We start from the raw sequence: 22,794 nt of genomic DNA, 5'->3' as shown, positions 1-22,794 counted from the left end.
CATCTTTGTTATGACTAGACTATAAGATACATGTACATGGTTGATTGATTGTATGTTGTTTAACGTCACATTCGAGAATTTTTCGCTCATATAGAGACGTTTCTTTGTCTACAGGTTGTCAACGGAGAGTTGTTTTAATGGGGTTTTTTTTTCTGAGTAATATATTATGAAAGTTCTCCACACCATTCAAACAGTTTAAAACCTTAAAGAATTAACTATTTTATCACTGAGAGTCACGAACCACACGTCCCATTTTAACGGCATGTTTTCGTTCATTTTTTTCCTATATATTTCAATGTAAAAATTGGATTCCCTATAGTGGCCCTGCCCCTACCCCAGGGAGACATGATTTAAACAATTTAGAATCTACACTACGCCAGGACGCTTCCATGTAAGTGTTCAGCTTTTCTGACCCAGTGGTTCTTGAGAAGATTTTTTAATGACCCCACCCTATTTTGGCCTTTTCGTGATTATCTCCTCTTGGAAGGGGACTTGGTCCTTTCTTCTATCAATTTAAACTACCCTTCATCCAAGGATGCTTTGTATCAAGTTTGCTTAAAATCGGCCCAGTGGTTCTTGAGAAGAAATTGAAAATGTGAAAAACTTTACAGACGGGTGGATGGAAGACGGACGACAGGTGATGAGAAAAGCTCAGTTGAGCTTTCAGCTCGGGATAGCTAAAAATTAAAATGGAGCAAGGAATCCTTATCAAAATTATATTCTATAAACCCATGAAAAAATGAACTTTTGCTATCTTTCGTGTGTTAATGCTATTTCAAAGGGAAATAATTTCAAATCTTTATGATTTCAGTTAAGTTTTTTTTATTTCTTAGATGAAATTTCAAAGAAAACTTTGTAAAATTAAGATGTATTTCTTCACCTTTGTGCTTTTTTGGTCTAAATAAAAGGCATTTTGCTTGCCTTATCTACCCATGTCCTTTAGACATACACCTTATCAAACTGACAGGGATATACTGGAGTGCATCCTTGATCAGCTAGTAAACCAAGTGATAAAATACAGACTCTGTGAATTCTTGTGTACAAATTTAATCAAGTTCACAACAAATGAAACATGACAATATGACATTGAATTCTGAAATAAATAAAACTATTTGATTGGTCAATCTTTAGATCACCCAAACATGAAAGAGGTATGGTTTTATAAATAACAGGAATGGTTTGTTTGAAATTGACATTATAACATTTATAAGATTAGTAAACAAAATTGCTCTAGAAGCACAATTGCTAACAAAATATTCATAGATTGTCAACATGTGGCCAGGGATCTTAAATACTAGTAATTTGAACTAGTCTGGAGTTACAGAGAGGAAAAGATTTAGTTGTCAACTTCTCACAAGGGTCTAAAGGAAAGTGCCCTAAGAATTCTGATGTTAGAAAATCAAATGACTTCCCTCAATTCTACTCCCTTGTCCCCCCTACCCCTCAGCCTGTAACCTTGATGAGATGACCTTGAATCAAGATCGTTACACATCTGATGTCATGGTCAACAATAAGCCAGTGATGGAGTCCATTGTAAAACAATGGTCAGTTATTGCCCATCTGTGAATAATGGCACGCGAGTCTAACAACTACACTGTGTCTAGGACTTGGAACAGAATTAGGACAAATTAAGACTCGCAGGCAACAACACGCAAACTTAGACCTCAGTCCAGTCACTGGTTAAGAAGTTGTAGTTTGGCCACAATTATCAAAGGTTTTTATAGTTTTAACAAGCGAGAAGACAAAAAAATTGTAGTTAAATTCATAAAGTCTCCATCCTTGCAATTCTGTACTGTTATCTAATCACCCATTTTATCATTAAAAGTAGTGTATCTAAAATTCAATTTTTTTTTAGAGAATCTACTTGAAAAAAAAGAAAAGGATGATTTTGTCTTCGTTTATAACAAAGTACTTGATTACTGTTACACAGTATATACACCCAGAGGCTTTTTTGTTTCGTTACAGATGGCATCTTAAAAGACCTGAAATAAGGTTCAGATATTACCATCCAAACATTACAAGAATGTACGGATACTGGTATCCAAAATATGGTAATAATTTATGGATTGGTGACCAAAAAATAAAATACATGAAATGTTATGATTAAAATTTCATAAATGTATTCAAGAATTGAAATAATGTATGGGCACTAATGTCCATATATCAAAATGGTGTCAAAAAATTGAAAAAAAAATGTATGAATACTGATGGCCTGCCATGTTTGTAAAATATGATAGGTATTTGCCATTTAATCAGTGAATTACAACTCTATTAAAACAATAAGTGCCCAGGATCCTGTTCTGAAAGGAAGTTTACAATACATGTATAGATACATGTAGAGGGGGTACTGTAAATCAACTTTTATTCACGACTACTTTAGTTCGCAATTTATTGGGGATAAACTAGTTCACGACCATTAATTTTCGCGATCAAGTATTTTTGGATTTCTGGTCAATAGACACAGAGCTTTACACGACCGGTTCGCGGCGGGAAATATTTGCGATGAAGACGCTCTCGCGAACTTCGCGAAAATTTCTCGCACGCTAATAAAAGTTGGTTTACAGTACATATTGAAGGTTATAAGCAGGGAAACTTAATATAGATAGATGGTGGTGTATATTGAATCCATGAAAAGTTCACAGCAGAGGCAGGAAAGTATTCAACCCTCTCTGAGATATATATACTAGAGTTGGTAAATGTCTAATGAAAAGTCAATATTACAACTTTACTTATAAAATGGTTTAAAAATTCAAAAGCAGTGAAATTGTGCAGTACTTTAGAAAATTACATTTCTTTAAAGTAAACTGCAAAAGATGACAAGAGTTTTCAAATGTCATGAAGAATGGTGTGATACCTCTGAATTCTGCCAAAACTTTATTCACATGAGCAACATCTATCAATTTTGTCTTTACAGATGAACCTCATTTTTGGACATAGATATATTTTGCAAACAAGAGGCCTTTTTGTTTTTGCAAAAAAAAGTCTGAGAGAAAAATAAAGCATTAAACCAATCCTACTCTGAACCAGCTATAGTAAACAAGTATATTTTGTATCAAGTTCAACATATACAGATAGTAATTATTGATAAAATTGAAAGCTGTTAGCAATTTCCTTAAAGCTACACAGTATTGTTTCCTGTTATGGTGTGTGTTCTTTGGTTAGGTATTCTGAATCCTATTACATGTTAAATATAAAATGAAGGGGATACATGTGACCCATCAAAGAATGATAATTAAAATCTTCATCAGAAAGTGGGAGCCAAGTGTTTTCAAAGAGTGTTTAACAAACTCTAGACCTAACACAGCAATTAATGTTGAGGACTATGATATTGGAAAACACAGAATGCATTGGATGCATTAGATGAAAATAAAAGTGCATTTTGATATTGACATTCAGCAAAGAAGGATCAAAATAAGATCAATGGGCTGTAAAACATAATAATCAGCAATACATATACAATGTACTGGGTCACACTCTACCCACGTCAAATTCAGTTAGAGTGGCCAAGATTCCTTATCTCACAATCATTTGTTTAAATGAGCTTTTTATTCCCTGAAACACACTGTCAAGAAAAAAATCTGTATCTAGATACTGTCATTGATTACTGCTTTGTTACATTCTTGCTGATTGGTTGAACAGGTCAACACCAAGACCAATCACATTTCTCAAAAAAAAAAAAATTGTTTGATTAGATCAAGGGTTTGTGAACAGTGGATTGGATAAGAAAAAATATGGCTGGCAAAAGATGGAAAAAGTCAGTTGGAGACTTGAACAGAAATATTGCCATGAATAAATTGTCAGATACATAAGACAGGATTTGTGCAAACAGGTGGTATAAGAGATGGATGATGGAAGAACAAAAGACGTATGTAACATGGAAGATCTATGTCATAGGAACGGGAGCTGGTGCATTAAACAAGAAATATATATAAAAAAATACAAAAAACTGTACAAAATATATCAACATTATCCAAAATTTACTAGTTAATCTGCAGACATGAGTTATAAATAACAAGAAAAAAAAAACACTTACATTTATTACATATAAAAATGTAAAAATGGACAAAAATATACTGCATTTGTTGTTGTTCATCTTCTCCAGAAATTCCACAGGAATCAAAGGAACTTATTATCAAGTGCAAATACCAAGAGAAAGTTTCTTGACAAAAATCTACATCTATGTTATTTGATCAAACAGATCGATCAATTTTTTCTTGTTTTTCTGAAGAAAGGGAATTCAAAATATTCACAATTTCAATTTTGGTAACATTTATCCCGTTGCAAAATCAAAAAATAGTTTCATGATGCAGAATATGCCAAATGTATGATATTATATCATTATGTATCAGCGTTATAAGGCTTTAAGACGAGTCTGCCTGGTTTACAGATCTCTGTAGGATTTAGCATGACAGTCAACAGATGCAGTACCGACTACACACTACACAGTCACATACAGAGGTATTACACTATGGTTGTGGACAATCGGAAAGACTTAGGCAAGATAAAATATGTAAACAGTGGTAACACAAGTATGGAGGCCTGCCCCCTACATTTCTCAAGAGAGGGAGACAATTGTATCCAACTTAATGCTCAACATGTTAAAATTCCACTACTATTTAAGTACATCATAGTTAGAAAAAAAATATATAATACACTGAAAAGACAGTTTATGGCAACAAGAATTATTGATTTTATTCCTTCTGATTGACACAAAAAAAACCCTGACACATGCTTCATTACATAAGCACTAAAAATAAACTTTGGGTTGATCTTGTTTCCAGACAACCATAAGCACCAATAAGAGATAACGAACCTCCGGCTCAGCACTAATCATCTTTGGTATCGATCGTCTGGCTGAGCAGGAAAACAAATTTAAACAACAATTCTAGAATTTAATCAGTCGTCCTCTGAGAAGCTTCACATACCCTGTTTTGTCAACGTATACCTCTCTCTACTGAGACCCAGATGTCATGTAAAAAAAAAAATCCTTAAATGCAGAAGTCAAAATATAAATAATTAGAAAAAAAAGGCAATAAAGGAGAGATAAACGTTCTTCTCTTGATCTATAATTAGTAACGGTGTCAGGAGGAATTCTTGTCGAACACCAGAGATTTATCGTATGCTTTCATTCGGTTGTTAAGTTCTATAATTAGTAATGGTGTCAGGAGGAATTCTTGTCAAACACCAGCGATTCATCGTACGCCGTCATTTGGTTGTTAAGTTCTATAATTAGTAACGGTGTCAGGAGGAATTCTTGTCGAACACCAGCGATTTATCGTACGCCGTCATTCGGTTGTTCAGTTCCTTGATTCCCTGCTGAATTCTCTTCAGGTGTCCAACCTTAGTCACTCCCAGATCCTACAAACAACAAACAGATGATGTACAGGCCCGAGTCTTGTAGGTATAAAGCCCAATAGTAACGGTATGTTATACTAAGATACGACAATGCTAAGAATGTAAGATGTACAGGTCTGTATCTTCTAGGTATACAGCCCAATAGTACCACTATATTATACTAAGATACGACAATGCTTTGAATGTAACATTTCAATGCTTAGATACAGTAAAACACACTAATGGCCAAGTTCAAGGGATGTGCAAATTTGATTCCTTAAGCAATTCTATTGACATCTATATGAAGTAAGATTCACTCATGAAATAGTACTAAGGACAGACAAACTTCCTTTGTCATAATTGTTATTTGTTTATTGCTAAGTTTATAATATATTTTAATTTTAAAGTCACTGAAAAGGAAATCATTTCTCTGTAGGTATTATAATTCTTCCTTGTAAGGGTGTTTTATTTTCTGAGTACTATTTGTAGGGATCCCTTACCTGTAAATCTCCCTTATCAAGGGTAAGTAACTCCGTGCCTCGTATCTCGTTCCTGATGAAGGAGTCTTTATACTCGGCCAGAGAGCGCGATTCCAGCCACTGTCCCACGTCTTCTGGAGTCCAGTTATACACAATGTACGCTGAAATATAACACTTTTGTTCAGTATCATTTTATTTTGTCATATGCTGAACTTTTTATAATATATTAGGGAGTACCATTAATTGGATACAATTTTTTTTTCAAACAGTTGTTTTCCTACCATATTACTCTTATTTAATGCATTTGATAATGAGGAAAATATTGATTTCTCTTCTAATACTGTATTTGTATTGTAACTCTTATATATATAAAGAAAGATAAATACTAAGTAATAATTTATTATTTTAAAATGGTAATTTTCTTAATAACAAACTGCCTTAAATCTTGGAATGTATTGCTTCTCTTTGCTCTTTTGTAGCTGGAGAGCAGAATGACAAACATTGGATATAACCTTATTTTTACTTTCTACTTGCTGAACATAGCCAAGCAAATTCTCTCTTTTGCAGCTTTGATTACACCCAAGCGAGCCGTCAATATCGAGTTCGAGTCTAATTTTAATTTGGAATCAACATACTAAAGAGAAAACAAATCATTGATTGTCTAAAATTATTCAATTTGATTGAATGTTTTAGGTTTTGTTTTTTATTTTTTGATGATAACTACCAAGTAAGATGAAAATTACACAATTTGCATGTTAAATTCACACAGCTCTGTACTAAAATTATAAATATCTCGCAGATAAGAAAATAACTGAATAGAAAATTCTTTTCTGTTACCGACACAGTTAATTGTTTATTTTCATTTGTGTATCGATCTCTCGTATATTATGACCATATCCACTTAGCATGCTTAATCTGTGGACTAATTATCGTAAGTCATTCATAACAGGTCACAGGTGATCGTCTTGTAAAAACAATCAATCCGGCCAGTGTTTTGATAACATTTGTCACTCAGTTCAGGCGTGAATGTTGACAAGAGTGGAAGTACAAATTAAAATTTACCGTCCGGATAAATGAACCAAATTATAATGTAAAAATACTACGGAACGAGTCTCTAGTTCACGGAAGTCTAACTTTAAGGATAAATGAGTCAAAATTACAGTAATAAAAACACGTGGTCTTGATGGATTATTACGTATTTTTTGGGTATATGCTACATTTTGACACAATAAAGGAGAAGATTACAGATTGGGACTAGTGCTGCCTACCTCCTCTTGTGATTGTGCGATCTGTGAGGGGTCGTACTGGAATGTCGAGTTAATTCCGCAGACCTGGCATATCTTCTGTAACTCTACTTCTAGGTGAGCCAGTGCAGCGTTCAGACGTTCTGATATATCAGGTGCCAGTCTCTGTAGAGTGTGGAAACAAAAGTCAAAACAAAGAGAACTTCATAAAGGCTTAGGCTATTGAAGAAGTAGGAAACAAAAATCAACATAAAGAGAATTTCATAAAGGCTGAGGCTAATGACTGAAATAACACTGAGCTTGCAAAGGTTTCAAAAACTTCACAAAATCAAGATTTCTTGTATGACAAGAAAATATATTTTCTCTTTAAAACTTTATGAATTGCCTGTGCAGACACTGGAAATGGGAACCTAACCAGGAAATTTAAATTGAACACTCGCAATGAGATTTACGTAAACCCACTGCGCTGTATTTTCTATGACAGATCTTACCACAACAGCGGCTTTGTCCGTTAAGAAGTTACTCGTGTCGTGGTTCAGATGCTGGACACTGCGGACAAAGTCAATCACCTGGCTCCTCAAAGTCGGCTAAAAGTAAATCAAAAAATTAAAAATTTGTACAAAAGATTCAAACTGAAATGCTTCTATTTGTGACCAGTAAGTAACTGTATTTACTAGTATTAAATGTGTATCAATTTTATTTACTGTATACAGGGAAATTTTCACCCCCGTTTTATTTTCGCCCCTTTCGCCGTCTTCTCGATTGGGCGAATTTAAAACGGGGCGAATTCAAATTACATAGTAGAATTTCTTAAACAGAACTATGACAGGGTGAATTTAAAATGGGCAAAATTGTTTGCAAGTGCAAAAGGGCAAAAATAACACGGGGCGAAAATAACCCTGTATACAGTATCTTTTTAAATTAACTAAAATTGTACAATATCAACATATTTAACAAAAAAAGAAATATGGATTTAAAGCTGGGATGTTAAAGTAAATGATTTTTCATTTTGCATATGCAAGAGTTTGATAAATTTATTTGTTGAGTCAAAGTGAAATTTAAAAAAAAATTATTTTTCACCCCAGTGACTACCCTAAACCAAATTATACCCTTTTGATTATAAACATGTCAATACAAGTTTTTCTGTGTAATTCTTGAAACACAAAGCATGGGTTATTATTTAAAATTAACTATACATGTTGATTTAAGTGAAATCAATTAGTATAAATCACTACTTCTGACTGATTTTCGTGATGTCATAATAGTAATATAATTAAAAAAGAAAGGAATATCACACAACACACTGATTATCAGCAAAGTATAAACAGGGTGTAAGGTTGGAAAAAGAAACACATTATTACAGAACACTTCACTTCATCAAATGTAAAAGTAATCTAGTGAGATATCTGAATACACTTATATTTTGACATCTTACTTTTTTGGATCTAAATGTTTTTGGTCTGTGATAAAGCTAAAAACAGAAAATTGAAGGAAAAAAGAAGTAGACAAAAAGCTAGGAAAATAATGGAAAAAACTGAGAAAATAAGAAAACTGGAAAACTGAGAGACAATAGGGTTTGCTAAGACAGACAGACAGACAACACCCAGAGCACCTGATACGACTCCATTTCTCCCGCCTCCATCTACGACAAGAACCACACACATTTAAACAGGAGGTCAAATTTATGGGAATACACATTATCAATGAAAATTTTTAAATTACAGTTTTCACCTATATGTATCTTACATACATGAGTTTTTTTTTTTTGTTAACAAAACAATGAATGAAAAAAGTCTACCAATACTTTCAGAAAAAAGAAAACATTCAATGAATTGAAATTATGAAGTTCATTTGGGAAAGATCAGGCTTATAATTTCAAACATTATGAAAGATACCTGTGCCTATTGAGAAAAAATGATGCAGGGAAGTATAAATATTCAAAAAGACTGGAAGAAGTTTTTTGAGAAGACCGATATGTATCGTGAATCCCAACAGGTAATAAAATCTATGACTGTAAGCTTTTTATTCTATGTTACATGGAAGCTTCATACCTCTGCTAATTTTCCTGCTGGAAACAAACGGTCCATGTATTCAGATGCCTGTGTAGCAAGGGGGAATAACTCTTGTTCTACAGCACTATAGTTTAAGGAGGCTATCTTCACACTACAATAAAAAATATATTTGTCAGAAACTCTTAACAACAACATTTCATGAATTTCTTTTTTAAATTGAATGTATATGTATTTTACTTAAAATTTAGTCATGGAAGACAAAAATTAAGACATCATACACTCATGCTGATATGTAATGAAACAAAGATACTGTTGCTACTTCAATTAACCAGAAGTCTCTATCGAGACTGTAGCTCTACTGGTTTGTACTGATCAAAAACCGATGCACAGAATTATGTATCTTAGTGTAGTCTACTTGTGTGATAAGTTATATTGAAATCAGACCAAAACTGTAGAAGGAGTAGCATTTTAAAGGAATTCCACAGAAAATTCTACTTTTAGTAACCATGGCAACACCGTTCATTGAAATCAAAAACCGATGCACTATTATATGTAAAGTAGTGTAGTTTACTTGTGTGCCAAGTGATAATGAAATCAGACCAAAACTGTAGAAGTAGTAGCATTTTAAAGGAATTTCTCAGAAAATTCTATTTTTAGTAACCATTGCAACACCACTCATCGAAATCAAAAACCGATGCACTATTTTATGCATCTTAGTGTAGTCTACTTGTGTGCCAAGTGATATTGAAATGAGACTAAAACTGTAGAAGGTGTAACGTTTTAAAGGAATTTCACAGAAAATTCTATTTTTAGTAACCATGGCAACATCGTTCATCGAAATCAAAAACCGATGCACTATTTTATGTATCTTAGTGTAGTCATCTTGTGTGCCATGTGATATTGAAATGAGACTAAAACTGTAGAGGAGTAGCGTTTTAATGGAATTTCACAGAAAATTCTATTTTTAGTAACCATGGCAACATCGTTCATCGAAATCAAAATCCGATGCACTATTTTATGTATCTTAGTGTAGTCTACTTGTGTGCCAAGTTATATTGAAATGAGACCCAAACTATAGGAAGAGTTGTGTTTTAAAGGAATTTCACAGAAAGTTCTATTTTTTGTAACCATGGCAACATCGTTCATCGAAATCAAACCGATGTACTATTTTATGTATCTTAGTGTAGTCTACTTGTGTGCCAAGTAATATTGAAATCAGACCAAAACTGTAGAGGGAGTAGCGTTTTAAAGGCTTTTCTCAGAAAATTCTATTTTTAGTAACCATTGCAACACCGCTCATCGAAATCAAAAACCGATGCACTATTTTATGCATCTTAGTGTAGTCTACTTGTGTGCCAAGTGATATGAAATGAGACTAAAACTGTAGAAGGAGTAGCGTTTTAAAGGAATTTCACAGAAATTTCTATTTTTATTAACCATGGCAACATCATTCAGCAAAATCAAAAACCGATGCACTATTTTATGTATCTTAGTGTAGTCTACTTGTGTGCCATGTGATATTGAAATGAGCCTAAAACTGTAGAAGGAGTAGCGTTTTAAAGGAATTTCACAGAAAATTCTATTTTTAGTAACCATGGCAACATCGTTCATCGAAATCAAAAACCCGATGCACTATTTTATGCATCTTAGTGTAGTCTACTTGCACGCCAAGTAATATTGAAATCAGACCAAAACTGTAGAAGGAGTAGCATTTTAAAGGAATTTCTCAGAAAATTCTATTTTTAGTAACCATTGCAACACCGCTCATCGAAATCAAAAACCGATGCACTATTTTATGCATCTTAGTGTAGTCTACTTGTGTGCCAAGTTATACTGAAATGAGACTAAAACTGTAGAAGGAGTAGCGTTTTAAAGGAATTTCACAGAAAATTCTATTTTTAGTAACCATGGCAACATCGTTCAGCAAGATCAAAAACTGATGCACTATTTTATGTATCTTAGTGTAGTCTACTTGTGTGCCATGTGATATTGAAATCAGACTAAAACTGTAGAAGGAGTAGCGTTTTAAAGGAATTTCACAGAAAATTCTATTTTTAGTAACCATGGCAACATCGTTCATCGAAATCAAAAACCGATGCACTATTTTATGTATCTTAGTGTAGTCTACTTGTGTGCCAAGTAATATTGAAATCAGACCAAAACTGTAGAAGCAGTAGCGATTTAAAGGAATTTCTCAGAAAATTCTATTTTTAGTAACCATGGCAACACCATTCATCAAAATCAAAAACCGATGCACTATTTTATGTATCTTAGTGTAGTCTACTTGTGTGCCAAGTTATACTGAAATCAGACTAAAATTGTAGGAGGAGTAGCGTTTTGAAAAATTGTTTACAGACAGACGGACAGACAGACAGACAGACAGACGGACGGACGGATGCCGGACGCATTACTATCGCATAAGCTCTTCTGGTCTCTGACCAGTAGAGCTAAAAATTAACATAATATTCAGGCAAAAATATTATGCCAAAAAACTACTGTGTTGTTGTAGTGATCATTTCAAGACTGCTCTGTGCTTAAATTGACTAACCACTGACTTGCCACTTGATGAGTGTTGATGCTACTTTTATGAGTGTGACTTCCTACTTGATCAGTGCTGATGTGTCCTTTACAAGTGACTTACCATTTGATGAGTGATGATGCTGCGACTTGAATGACTCTGACCTACCATTTGATTAGTGACAATGTGACCTTTATCACGGCTCGACAATAACTTTTTTTCCTACTTGTCAATTCGGACAAGTGACCAAAACATTTACTTGTCCAAACTTCAACTTCACTTGTCCGAAAATTTTTCAATCAACTAATCAAGATCTAATACTTGAAAACTAAAAATCAAGTCCATTACACATGTCATGTGCTTGATTGATTCGTGATGTTATTGATAAATACAAACATAGGTAATCAGAGATTACAGAGCTCACCTCAACGAATGTTGTCTTTAAGTAGGGCAAAGTCACACAATTACCCAACAAAAAGTGTACCTCCAAAATGTTAAATTTATGCAATTTTGATCTGATACTTTTGAATAGACCTATATAAAAACTTCAAACTAGTTCTTCATCACGAAAATGTGATCAAAATCCAGCATCTGAAGCAAGTTTAAGAGTTTTCATCCCTTGATGCATCATTTGATTAAAGCCTTATAGTTTCTTGGTGATAGACCTGCACCCATAACTTTTACCTGGTCCATTATCTGGAAAATGTATGTCGAATTCAGCATCCGGAGCAAGTCCATTAGTATGCATCCTAAGATGTATCATCCATGCGAGTTTGCACAACATAGAGCTAATAGTTACTTAGAAATGAAACCTGCATAAAAATTTAACCTCTTCACTCATCCAGAAAAAAATGTAGGTCAGATTCAGCATCTGAAGCCAGCCTGGTAGAACGCAACCTTAGATGTATAATCCATGCAAGTTTGGTCATTAAAGAGCTTACAGTTACTTGAAAATGAATCCTGCATCAAAAACTTTAACCTGTTCACTCATACAGAAAATGTAGGTCAGATTCAGCATCCGAAGCAAGTCTGGTAGTATGCATCCTAAGATGTACCATCCATGCAAGTTTGGTAATTATAGGGTTCATTGTATCTCGGAAATGAACCCTGCACCAAAAACATTAACCTGTTCACTCAACCGGAAAATGTAGCTCAGATTCAGCATCCGAAGCATGCCTGGTAATGTGTATCCTTAGATGTATCATCCATGCATGTTTGGTCATCATAAGTCTTATAGTTACTTGGAAATGAGACCTGCACCCAAAACATTAACCTGTTCACTCAACAGTAAAATGTAGGTCAGATTCAGCATCTGAAGCAAGTCTGGTAGTGTACATTCTTAGATGTATCATCCATGCAAGTTTGGTCAACATAGGGCTTATAGTTACTTGGAAATGAGACCTGCAACCAAAACATTAACCTGTTCACTCAACCGGAAAATGTAGGTCAAATTCAGCATCTGAAGCAAATCTGATATTGTACATCCTTAGATGTATCATCCATGCAAGTTTGGTCAACATAGGGCTTATAGTTCCTTGAAAATGAGACCTACAGCAAAAACTGCATCAAAAATGTTAACCTGCTCCAAAAACATTAACCTGGTCATTCCTTTGCTGAAATTGCAGCATCTGAAACTTTGACTGGTACAATGAAACACATTAGAAGCATATTCCATGCATGTCTAATCAATATAGGACATAGAAGTACTTAAAAAGAAAACTGCTCCAAAAAAATTAACCTTAACCCGGGACGCCGACGCCGAGGGTATTACATAAGCTCCCCCACCTTCGTTGAGGTGAGCTAAAAACACATAACACGAAATTTAATCTGGGTTTCTGTCCTGACAATAAGGTAAATGTCCACAAGTGAACCTGTCAACATCAAACAGAATCCACACTTTGGTTTGTAACTTCCACGACTTTCGGTAGTATGCAATTAGTGAAGTTCGATCCCGATCGAATGTGAACTCAATTAATATAGCGATAAATATCGGGATCGAATTCTGGTTTTTATGTACAGCTTCTGTCTTGAAAATTCTGATTAGCTTTCAACAGTCATTCTTTTTATTATTTAGAGAATCCTTTACATAAAAATGCACTTGTCCAATCGGACAAGTGCCCAGCAATAATCACTTGTCCGTATTTTTTTTTTCCACTGGTACTGGACAAGCGGACAAGCGTTAATGTCGAGCCCTGTTTATGACTTACCATTTGATGAGTGACGACGCGACCTCCACAAAGTTCTGTAACACTAGAGATTCCTCCTCGGAGAGAGACGTGGGCTGTGGACTGACTGACCGCTCAATCTCCTTCTGTTTCTCTGACCACGACTTCAGCGTGTTCTCAAACACCTACAGTAAGAAAAGAAAAACTTCTATAAACAGTAGGTTTCTCATCTCAAAATCTTTAGTGATCATGTATATTTTCATTCATTACCTTGCATTAATGAAGTTAAAGTAGACCTACCCTATCTCTGGTTAACATCTGAGCCCGGTTTTTGTGGACGATATGAATGTACCCCGGGGGCTGCATCCAGGCCTCTCCATCTACCTGAGCTGGAACGGCTTCATCCCCCATGATTGTTATTTTTACACGACGACACTGAAAAATATTGCAACATTGTTTATACTAACCAACAAAGTTTTCCTTATAGCAAAGAAAGAAATCTTAACAGTAACAAGGAACTAACAAGCTGGAGTATATATATATAACTGTACCTGTGCTATCCTGTGATGTTGAATGTCTATCACTCGTGACATGGCCATCTGAACACTTCCAAACACAGCCACAACTTCCAGAATCTTGTCATCAAAGCTCGGGGCTTGAAATGTCTGTAAAAAACAAGACAATATGCTGTGTAACTTTACACTGAATGACCATTGCTTTCTGGTTAGCGAATTTGACACAATTAATTAATGTTCCATTGAAAAAAAAATTAAAGATGAAACCTTCTTGTGACTTGAATGGAAACCTTCCAAAAGCAGATTGAAAGAAAATAATCAAAGAAAATTTATCACAAATCTTTTGCATGAAAATTCTAACATACCAGTATCTTGGTACACATTTCATAAGAATGATTTCTACCCCCTTATTCTAAGTTTTGAACAGCATGCATGCATTTCCAAGTTTACATTACTTTACAAACACTGTACTCTATAAAAGTTTATCTTATTTAATTATACTCACATCATCTTCTTTCTTTCCTCCCCAAAAGTTGGCACCACCCATGTAACTGTAATGAAATAAGACAGAATTCAATGGTTCGACGGAATTATAGAACACATCTAAATATCAATATGAATATTCTTTCTTCAGCCAGAGTAACACATACCTTGGAATATTGAGGATAACGATTCCCTGCAGACTGGGGAGGGGGATCCGTTGACCGTCACACTCTAACTGTACCCTCTGATCCAGATTCTTAAATGACCTTTGAACCAGCTCTTTACCTCCTAACACACCGTACCACATAAAGTTCTTTGTTCGACTCCTGAAGGGGAAACATTCCAGATCAAGCATCACTTATAAAGCATAACAAGCACCTGGGACAGTGTTTTCCCTTTATTTCAAAGTAAAGGGTTAGAGATCATTTGTAACAGGCTAGGGGTAGAGGTTAATGATCAGAATCTCTATGGATCTTACAACAAATTTTTATTTCAAACGGCATATTTGTCAACTGAAGTGGTCAATTTTGCCGGTAGCCGGTTCTTAGGGAAAACACTGCTGGGAAACAATGACAATGTCATTTAGCTTCTACTGACCTGCATTTTTCAGGGTGTTCATCTCGTTTGTTCTGGAAATCTAAAGTGATCTTGGCATCCAACCCAATCCCAAAATAGTTGTTCATAACACAGCGCTCAGTGTATTCAGTCCTGTAAAATAAAACATGTCTTACTCTCATACATGTATGTACTCGCAAAACGATTTTGTATTCTTCATATTAAACTGTATGCCAACCCCCCTCTCCACCCACAGTCAAGTTATCACATGTACCAATATTTTAATTATTTTATTTCTAAGTACGACATTGCTGTATCACTATACATACGCTGGTATATCGTCCTCTACTAGTGGTGACGCCGCGGCACAGAGAGCGTCAGCGTTAGCCAACAGGACCTTACTGATAAAACTCCCGCCAGCCAACTTCCCCGCAATGTTACTGTTTAAACCTACAACAAAACCAAACATTACAAGTGCTTATAATTAAATAGACAATAACTACAATAAAATGACACAATATATGCAGAAAAAATTGTCTTGTATTTTTTCAATCTGTCATTGCAGCTATCAATTTAAATAATGAAAGATTTAAATCAACAAGCATTTCAAATAATAATTGTGTTGTTTTCTATAATATTATATAATATAATGTGTACCTGGTAGGACGGTGTGGAAGGGTACACCAAACAGTGGAGCGCTGTGTTCCTTTAGCGGACTTTTGTCTTGACCAAGTATGGACCCCACGCTGGCGGTTTTATTGAGCATGCTCATACTGCTGATTCTTCTGGAGGCCCCGGAATCTAGGTCCTTCACGTTCAGGTTAGGGTCCATGTGGACTGAAGTCACGGAAAGACAGTTAACATTAATAAATATAGTACAGTCATGAACTTCTAACGAAATATAATTAGCACTTGAAATAAAGTATATGCACTTCTAACAAACATACTGTACATGTAGTTAATAGCAATTAATGTAAACATGTACTCTAATGAAAAATTATAAGCACTTTCATTTAAATATAGTACATGTACTTCTATAACAATCTTGTATAAAGTTGAAAAAAATTTGGCACTAGCTCCTTTTATTATAGTACGAGGGTCATTCAAAAAGTTCGTAGACTTTTGTCCTAACTTTTCTATTTAACGTCATATTATATCCAAATTTGGAACACATATCTTAACAAAAAATTGAAATAATTTGAGCCAAAAAAGGAATACATCTTCATATTTATAGAAATTATCAAAGATTTAGAACAGCAAAAATGGGGTCAAGGAGCACCGTCAAAATTGAGTAATTTACTAATTTTCACTTTATAGTATTTACAGCCATACCTCTAATAAATGGAGCTGAAACGAAATAAAATTTACATGTTTAAATAAAGTATTGCTGTATTAATTAAAATGAAATCAGGTTATGTAATATGTCGCTCCATTTAAAAGATATCAGTTTCTAAATACATATGGACTTGATTAAAAAAAGCAAAAAACCATGACGTTGGAGGACGTCACGGAACAGCAAGTAGCAATAAAATTGTACTTCACATTCGGGAAACTTCTTCTACAAGCTCTAAAAATCCGTATAAATCAGGATCTGTATGAAAAATAATCTGTGTATTTGTATTAAATGGAAAATACAATTTTTGAGTGGTAGCGAGTTTGAATCGGACGATGGATTGTCTGCAAAGAAACAGGTTAAAGTTAAAAATATTGTCGAAAGAGTTAGGAACGTCATTGAACGTGATGTGTGCTTCACTGTTGCAGAATCAATAGAGCTACATGGTAAATTAAAGAATTTGGAAACAATGACATTCTTATTCAAGCTATATTCAAGCTATATTTGTACAATTGTTTGCAAACTAGGTGTTAAGTGTTATGGATATGTTTTTTTAAAATGAAGAATACGCTACAAACCGAGTTTGAAATTAAGAAAATTAGTATAATTTTGACAAACTTTCTCAACGTTGTCTTTGACGTTACAATGTGGGTTAACCGTGCTCCGTGGTAACAAAACATGTTGGTTTAAATTCTGGCTAACATGAGTTCTATTTAATCAAATGGAATGAAACTTCACACTTCGACAAAATAAATGTTTATGTTTACGAAAATGTGTTGATCTATAATCTTGTAATAATTATATGACGATGAGAAGCATTGTCTACGTATTTTTTGAATGACCCTCGTACATGTACTTCTATAACATATCGCAAAGAAAAAATTATCTAATTTTTTGCTTAAGAAAAATATCATGAAAATGGCCTTCATTTCTTACTGAAATGACCTAGGTCATCATACCATGTATTTTCTGTAACTTCACCAAATGATGTATGATTTTACATTGTTTTAAGTAGCTGGTGTGTAGCAGACAAGGTGTTTTTATCTACCTAGGTTTCTGGGATTTGATATGGGAGTTTTAGGAGCTGCCTCCAGTGTAAATATTTTATTTACCTAGGTTTCTGGGATTTGATATGGGAGTTTTGGGAGCTGCCTCCAGTGTGAATATGGAGAATGTAGGAGCGGATCTAGAGGTTTCTAAGTCTGCCTGCAGACCTCTGCGTGTGGTGGACTCCTCCAGTACCTCTGTACTGTCGGCCTTGTACAGCGGTGACTCCGTCAGTCTCTGTAACTGTTCCTCTGTCTGGGCATTTTGTTCATCAACAGCTGTAGTTAAGAAGATTTATTAATGCCATTAAAATCTGCATACTGCATATATGTTTGTGTTAAAAAAATTGACAGTATAATGAATACTAATTTGAAAAAAATTTAGGACTAGGTCATTGAATTATTGAGGTTTCTAAGGAGGAGCTTGAATGTTAGCAAATGTCTTTCCTTATTTAGGACTTTGTTACTATGGAGATACCTCAGTTCCATTGTTCAGTGATTTATATAATTTGGTTATGAAGGATATATATTCCTCGTTCTGTATGTTCTATGATTTTCTTACCTTCGTTCTGTATGTTCTATGATTTTCTCACCTCATTCTGTATGATCTGTGATTTTTCTCACCTCGTTCTGTATGTTCTATGATTTGGTTATTATAGAGAATATACATTTCTCACCTCGTTCTGTATGTTCTGTGATTTTCTCACCTCATTCTGTATGTTCTATGATTTTCTCACCTTGTTCTGTATGTTCTATGATTTTTCTCACCTTGTTCTGTATGTTCTATGATTTTCTCACCTTGTTCTGTATGTTCTATGATTTTCTTACTTTGTTCTGTATGTTCTATGATTTTCTCACCTCGTTCTGTATGCTCTATGATTTTCTCACCTCGTTCTGTATGCTCTATGATTTTCTCACCTACTTCTGTATGCTCTATGATTTTCTCACCTACTTCTGTATGCTCTATGATTTTCTTACCTTCGTTCTGTAGGTTCTATGATTTTCTCACCTCGTTCTGTATACTCTATGATTTTCTCACCTCGTTCTGTATACTCTATGATTTTCTCACCTCGTTCTGTATGCTGATTTTCTTACCTCGTTCTGTGTGCTCTATGATTTTCTCACCTCGTTCCGTATGTTCTATGATTTTACTCACCTCGTTCTGTATGTTCTATAATTTGGCGAATTGCTTTTTTCAGACTGTTTGCTCTGGACATAAGGGCATCTCGGGGTTTGAAAATGGCCTAAAAATTGAAGAAATATAAATCATACATCCTCAATTAAAACTTCAATTTAAAGATAATTCTGATAATTTTCAGACAACGTATGATCTAATAATTGAATAAATAAAAAAATCTCCAATCTTCTTACACCACACTTGGCACCGCTATAGAATGGCATTAATTTATAGAGGCTATAAATTATTTACAGGCTTGGACATAAGAAATTCTTATTCATTTTATTATGATAATAAAGTTGAATGACTTTTTTGGTTTTAGTTGGGGGCAGTTGACTAACCAATTTTGTTTTATGTTTGGTCAATTATGATGCATGTACTAAAGCTGACTTACTGATTTGGTTTTGATGGTGGGGTGCGGTTGGGGTATAAGTGTTCACTTACTGATTTGGTTCAGTGGTGAAAGTGAGATTATACTGATTTTGGTGGTGGTGGTGGGGAGGGGGGGGGGGGGGGTAGGGGGGGAGGTATACTGATTTTGGTGGGGGCCAGTAACTTACCGATTTGATGGTGGTGGTGGTGGGGGCGGGGTATACTGATTTTGGTGGGGGCCATTGACTTACCGATTTGGTGGTGGTGGTGGGGGGTATATTGATTTTGGTGGGGGCCATTGACTTACCGATTTGGTGGTGGTGGAGGGTATACTGATTTTGGTGGGGGCCACTGACTTACTAATTTGGTGGTGGGGGGGGGGGGTATACTGATTTTGGTGGGGGCAATGACTTACTGATTTGGTGGTGGTGGTGGTGGTGGGGGGTATACTGATTGTGGTGGGGGCCATTGACTTACTGATTTGGTTTTGGTGGGGGCAGTTATGACCCCTGGGACGGTGTCTCTATCCTGATTGTTGAAATCTTACTGATTTGGTCTTGGGGGGGGGGGGGTATACTGATTGGTGGGAGGGGGGACATTGACTTACTGATTTGGTTTTGGTAGGGGCGGTTATGACCCCCGGGACGGTGTCTCTATCCTGATTGTTGGAATCTTGGTCTGGAGGGGGATGGGATTTTGTTGATTCCTGAAATTGAAATGAAGAAAATTCAACACTGAAACCTTAAATCTACAAAGGAGACATGTAAATATTTCAGAACTGTAGTATTCCATATAATTTTATTGATCTGTTCAGGAAGGACAGGTGCTCACCTGAGATGTGGAGGCCTCAGCCTCTTCATTTAGTGTTACCAGTAAACTCTCCAACTTCTCATTCAACACATTACACTGTAAATAATCAAACGGTTAACTTTAGGAAGGAACAGTTATTTTTATTTCAAGGCAGTTACTTTTATTTCAAGGCTTGGAAAACCCTTCTTGCATATAAATATTTAAATATGATTTTATGACATTTTTATGACACAATATTCAAACCTTTAAAGCTATATCGGAATCCTTCTGTCCTTCTTTTTCGTGGGCCTCTCCAACCTTGGCTACAAAGTCTTTAACAGTTTGACACAATACCCTAAAAAATCAATACCGTAATTACCCTAAAAATTAATATTATTACATTTTATCTACATTTTTGTGAAGTATGATTAACATTTTTATAATATGGATTAATTATGATATGGAGTAAATAGCAAAAGTAAATATAATAATTAGTTTGCTGAAGAGATATCAATGTTATTATTGTAATGTAACAATGTAATTACTTTGCTGAGGAAAATAACAATGTTATTATGGTAATGTAACAATGTAATTACTTTGCTGAGGAGATAACAATGGCGTGGTCCTCGGAATGTAACATTTTGGAGAGATGATTGGCCACCGAGTCTTCATACACTGATATCGGATCAAACTGAAAATAACAAAGGTCTCAGTAATGTTCTTAACAGCCAATTATCAAAGAGCACAAATAACAAAGGTCTCAGTAATGTTCTAGACAGCCAATTATCAGAGAGCACAAATAACAAAGGTCTCAGTAATGTTCTAGACAGCCAATTATCAGATAGCACATCACCTGTTCATTTTCCGGTTATGTCATCATACATATACTAAGAATAAATTACTTCAATAAAAAAGATACTTCATCAAAATGTTTGGACTTTGGATTGCTTTAATATCCATTAAATTTAAATGTTTTTATTAAAACCCTCCAATCCTGATTTATGACAGCAGGATTAACATAGTAGTAGAGTAGATCTGTAAAACTTTGTTAGAGAAGAAGAATGAGATAGTCACCTGTTGTGAGAGTTTTCTAGGCGGGGGCATCGTGCCCTCATACGTCCATATACTCCACCTGTCAGGTAAAAAAAAAGAAAACAAAAAATTAAATGTGTGTCAAACCAAATCTAAAAATATATATTATTGTTTTTACCATTGTCTTAAAATTATACAAGATGTAATTCTTTGAAAATAGATTACTTCAAAATGGCCAAGTACAATCTAATATTATTATTATATAAAACTCAATATAGCCAAGAAAATACTGAGAAACATTGGAGGATTCAAGTTTTTAGATTAAAATAATTCAAAAGAAAAGAAAATTAGGAATTTCATATCACTTTGACAAATCCAGTAGCATCTTACATAGAGAAGTCAGACATATCAAAGTTTACTGGTACAGCACATACTTACCTATCTAACATTTTAATCTGAGAATGTTCTAATACAGTATGACTTACCTATCTAACATTTTAATCTGAGAATGTTCTAATACAGTATGACTTACCTATCTAACATTTTAATTTGAGAATGTTCTAATACAGTATGACTTACCTATCTAACATTTTAATCTGAGAATGTTCTAATACAGTATGACTTACCTATCTAACATTTTAATCTGAGAATGTTCTAATACTTTAATCAGAGAATGTTCTAATACATTATGACTTACCTATCTAACATTTTAATCTGAGAATGTTCTAATAGAGTGTGTGAGACTTACCTATCTAACATTTTAATCTGAGAATGTTCTAATACAGTGTGTGAGACTTACCTATCTAACATTTTAATCTAAGAATGTTCAAACACAGTATGACTAACCTATCTAACATTTTAATCTGAGAATGTTCTAATACAGCATGACTTACCTATCTAAGATTTTAATCTGAGAATGTTCTAATACCGTATGACTTACCTATCTAACATTTTAATCTGAGAATGTTCTAATTTTTCTAGTATCACAGGCAGCTGTGTGTCAGCGTCGAAGGTGGAGCCCCAGCCCAGGACCCGGGCCAGGTCATTCCCCGTCCCAAAGGGCAGCACCCCCATCTGACACTGTCAAGAACAAAAAAACTTTGTATCAATCTGGACCAAAGAATCAATTCTTATGTTTCTCCTAAAAATGCAAATCAATTTGCCATTCTACATTTGTGCTCCATGCATTTAAATAAAATTTTAATGATATTGTTATTTCAGGTTTTTATTTGCCAAACACTTAAGGATTTTTTCAAATTTTACTTTGGTCAAAACTCAGTAGCTATGAATCAGAAGCATTTAGCTGGGGGGATACCTGTTTATGGAGATCAAGTTTGTCGATTTCTGACAGAACCCAGCCTACACTCCCATCCCCTCCACACACCAAGATCCGGAACTGATCAAACTTCTGGAAAAGTCGCAGACTGTAAATAAAAATAGACAAAAATAGTCACAGACTGAAAATAAAAAAAGTCAAATCTGGTCAAACTTCTGAAATAGTTAGATATAAATATAAATAGTCAAGAATAGTCACAGACCAAAAATAAAAAGTCATTAATAGATATATAAATATAAATAGTCAAGAATAGTCACATACTGAAAATAAAAATAGTCAAGAATAGTCACAGACTGAAAATAAAAAAGTCAATGGGCCACATCGCTCACCCGAGCATTGTGGCTAGTCTATTGAAAAGTTTGAATCCAAAAGTTTGGCCCCGCCCTACAATCTACACTACCTGA

The 22,794-nt window shown here is 34.7% G+C and overlaps 1 protein-coding gene across 1 annotated transcript in view; it reads right to left on the bottom strand.

The window, feature by feature from the left end:
• Nucleotides 1-3,177: 3,177 nt before the first annotated feature.
• LOC134238486 (diacylglycerol kinase delta-like) overlaps nucleotides 3,178-22,794 on the bottom strand; it is a 57,244-nt gene continuing 37,627 nt past the window's right edge. Inside the window, exons 12-35 of the mRNA XM_062720614.1 lie at nucleotides 22,370-22,478; nucleotides 21,995-22,134; nucleotides 21,097-21,154; nucleotides 20,619-20,713; nucleotides 20,287-20,377; nucleotides 20,065-20,139; nucleotides 19,841-19,939; nucleotides 18,841-18,928; nucleotides 17,751-17,963; nucleotides 15,963-16,142; nucleotides 15,635-15,755; nucleotides 15,348-15,458; nucleotides 14,918-15,076; nucleotides 14,773-14,818; nucleotides 14,304-14,417; nucleotides 14,053-14,187; nucleotides 13,795-13,937; nucleotides 9,109-9,220; nucleotides 8,670-8,699; nucleotides 7,549-7,644; nucleotides 7,082-7,222; nucleotides 6,348-6,447; nucleotides 5,835-5,974; nucleotides 3,178-5,358 (exon numbers count right to left, since the gene is read on the bottom strand). Of these exons, the coding sequence (XP_062576598.1) occupies nucleotides 5,242-5,358; nucleotides 5,835-5,974; nucleotides 6,348-6,447; nucleotides 7,082-7,222; nucleotides 7,549-7,644; nucleotides 8,670-8,699; nucleotides 9,109-9,220; nucleotides 13,795-13,937; nucleotides 14,053-14,187; nucleotides 14,304-14,417; nucleotides 14,773-14,818; nucleotides 14,918-15,076; nucleotides 15,348-15,458; nucleotides 15,635-15,755; nucleotides 15,963-16,142; nucleotides 17,751-17,963; nucleotides 18,841-18,928; nucleotides 19,841-19,939; nucleotides 20,065-20,139; nucleotides 20,287-20,377; nucleotides 20,619-20,713; nucleotides 21,097-21,154; nucleotides 21,995-22,134; nucleotides 22,370-22,478 (2,713 nt within the window). The 3' untranslated portion in view covers nucleotides 3,178-5,241. The remainder of the gene's footprint in view (nucleotides 5,359-5,834; nucleotides 5,975-6,347; nucleotides 6,448-7,081; nucleotides 7,223-7,548; nucleotides 7,645-8,669; nucleotides 8,700-9,108; nucleotides 9,221-13,794; nucleotides 13,938-14,052; nucleotides 14,188-14,303; nucleotides 14,418-14,772; nucleotides 14,819-14,917; nucleotides 15,077-15,347; nucleotides 15,459-15,634; nucleotides 15,756-15,962; nucleotides 16,143-17,750; nucleotides 17,964-18,840; nucleotides 18,929-19,840; nucleotides 19,940-20,064; nucleotides 20,140-20,286; nucleotides 20,378-20,618; nucleotides 20,714-21,096; nucleotides 21,155-21,994; nucleotides 22,135-22,369; nucleotides 22,479-22,794) is intronic.

This window comes from Saccostrea cucullata, unplaced genomic scaffold (assembly GCF_032062105.1).
Source record: "Saccostrea cucullata isolate Sc308-1 unplaced genomic scaffold, CSIRO_AGI_Scuc_v1 ctg279, whole genome shotgun sequence".
Taxonomy (NCBI): domain Eukaryota; kingdom Metazoa; phylum Mollusca; class Bivalvia; order Ostreida; family Ostreidae; genus Saccostrea; species Saccostrea cuccullata.
Note: the sequence above shows the minus strand (reverse complement) of the source record. Positions and strands in the feature narration are given on the sequence as shown.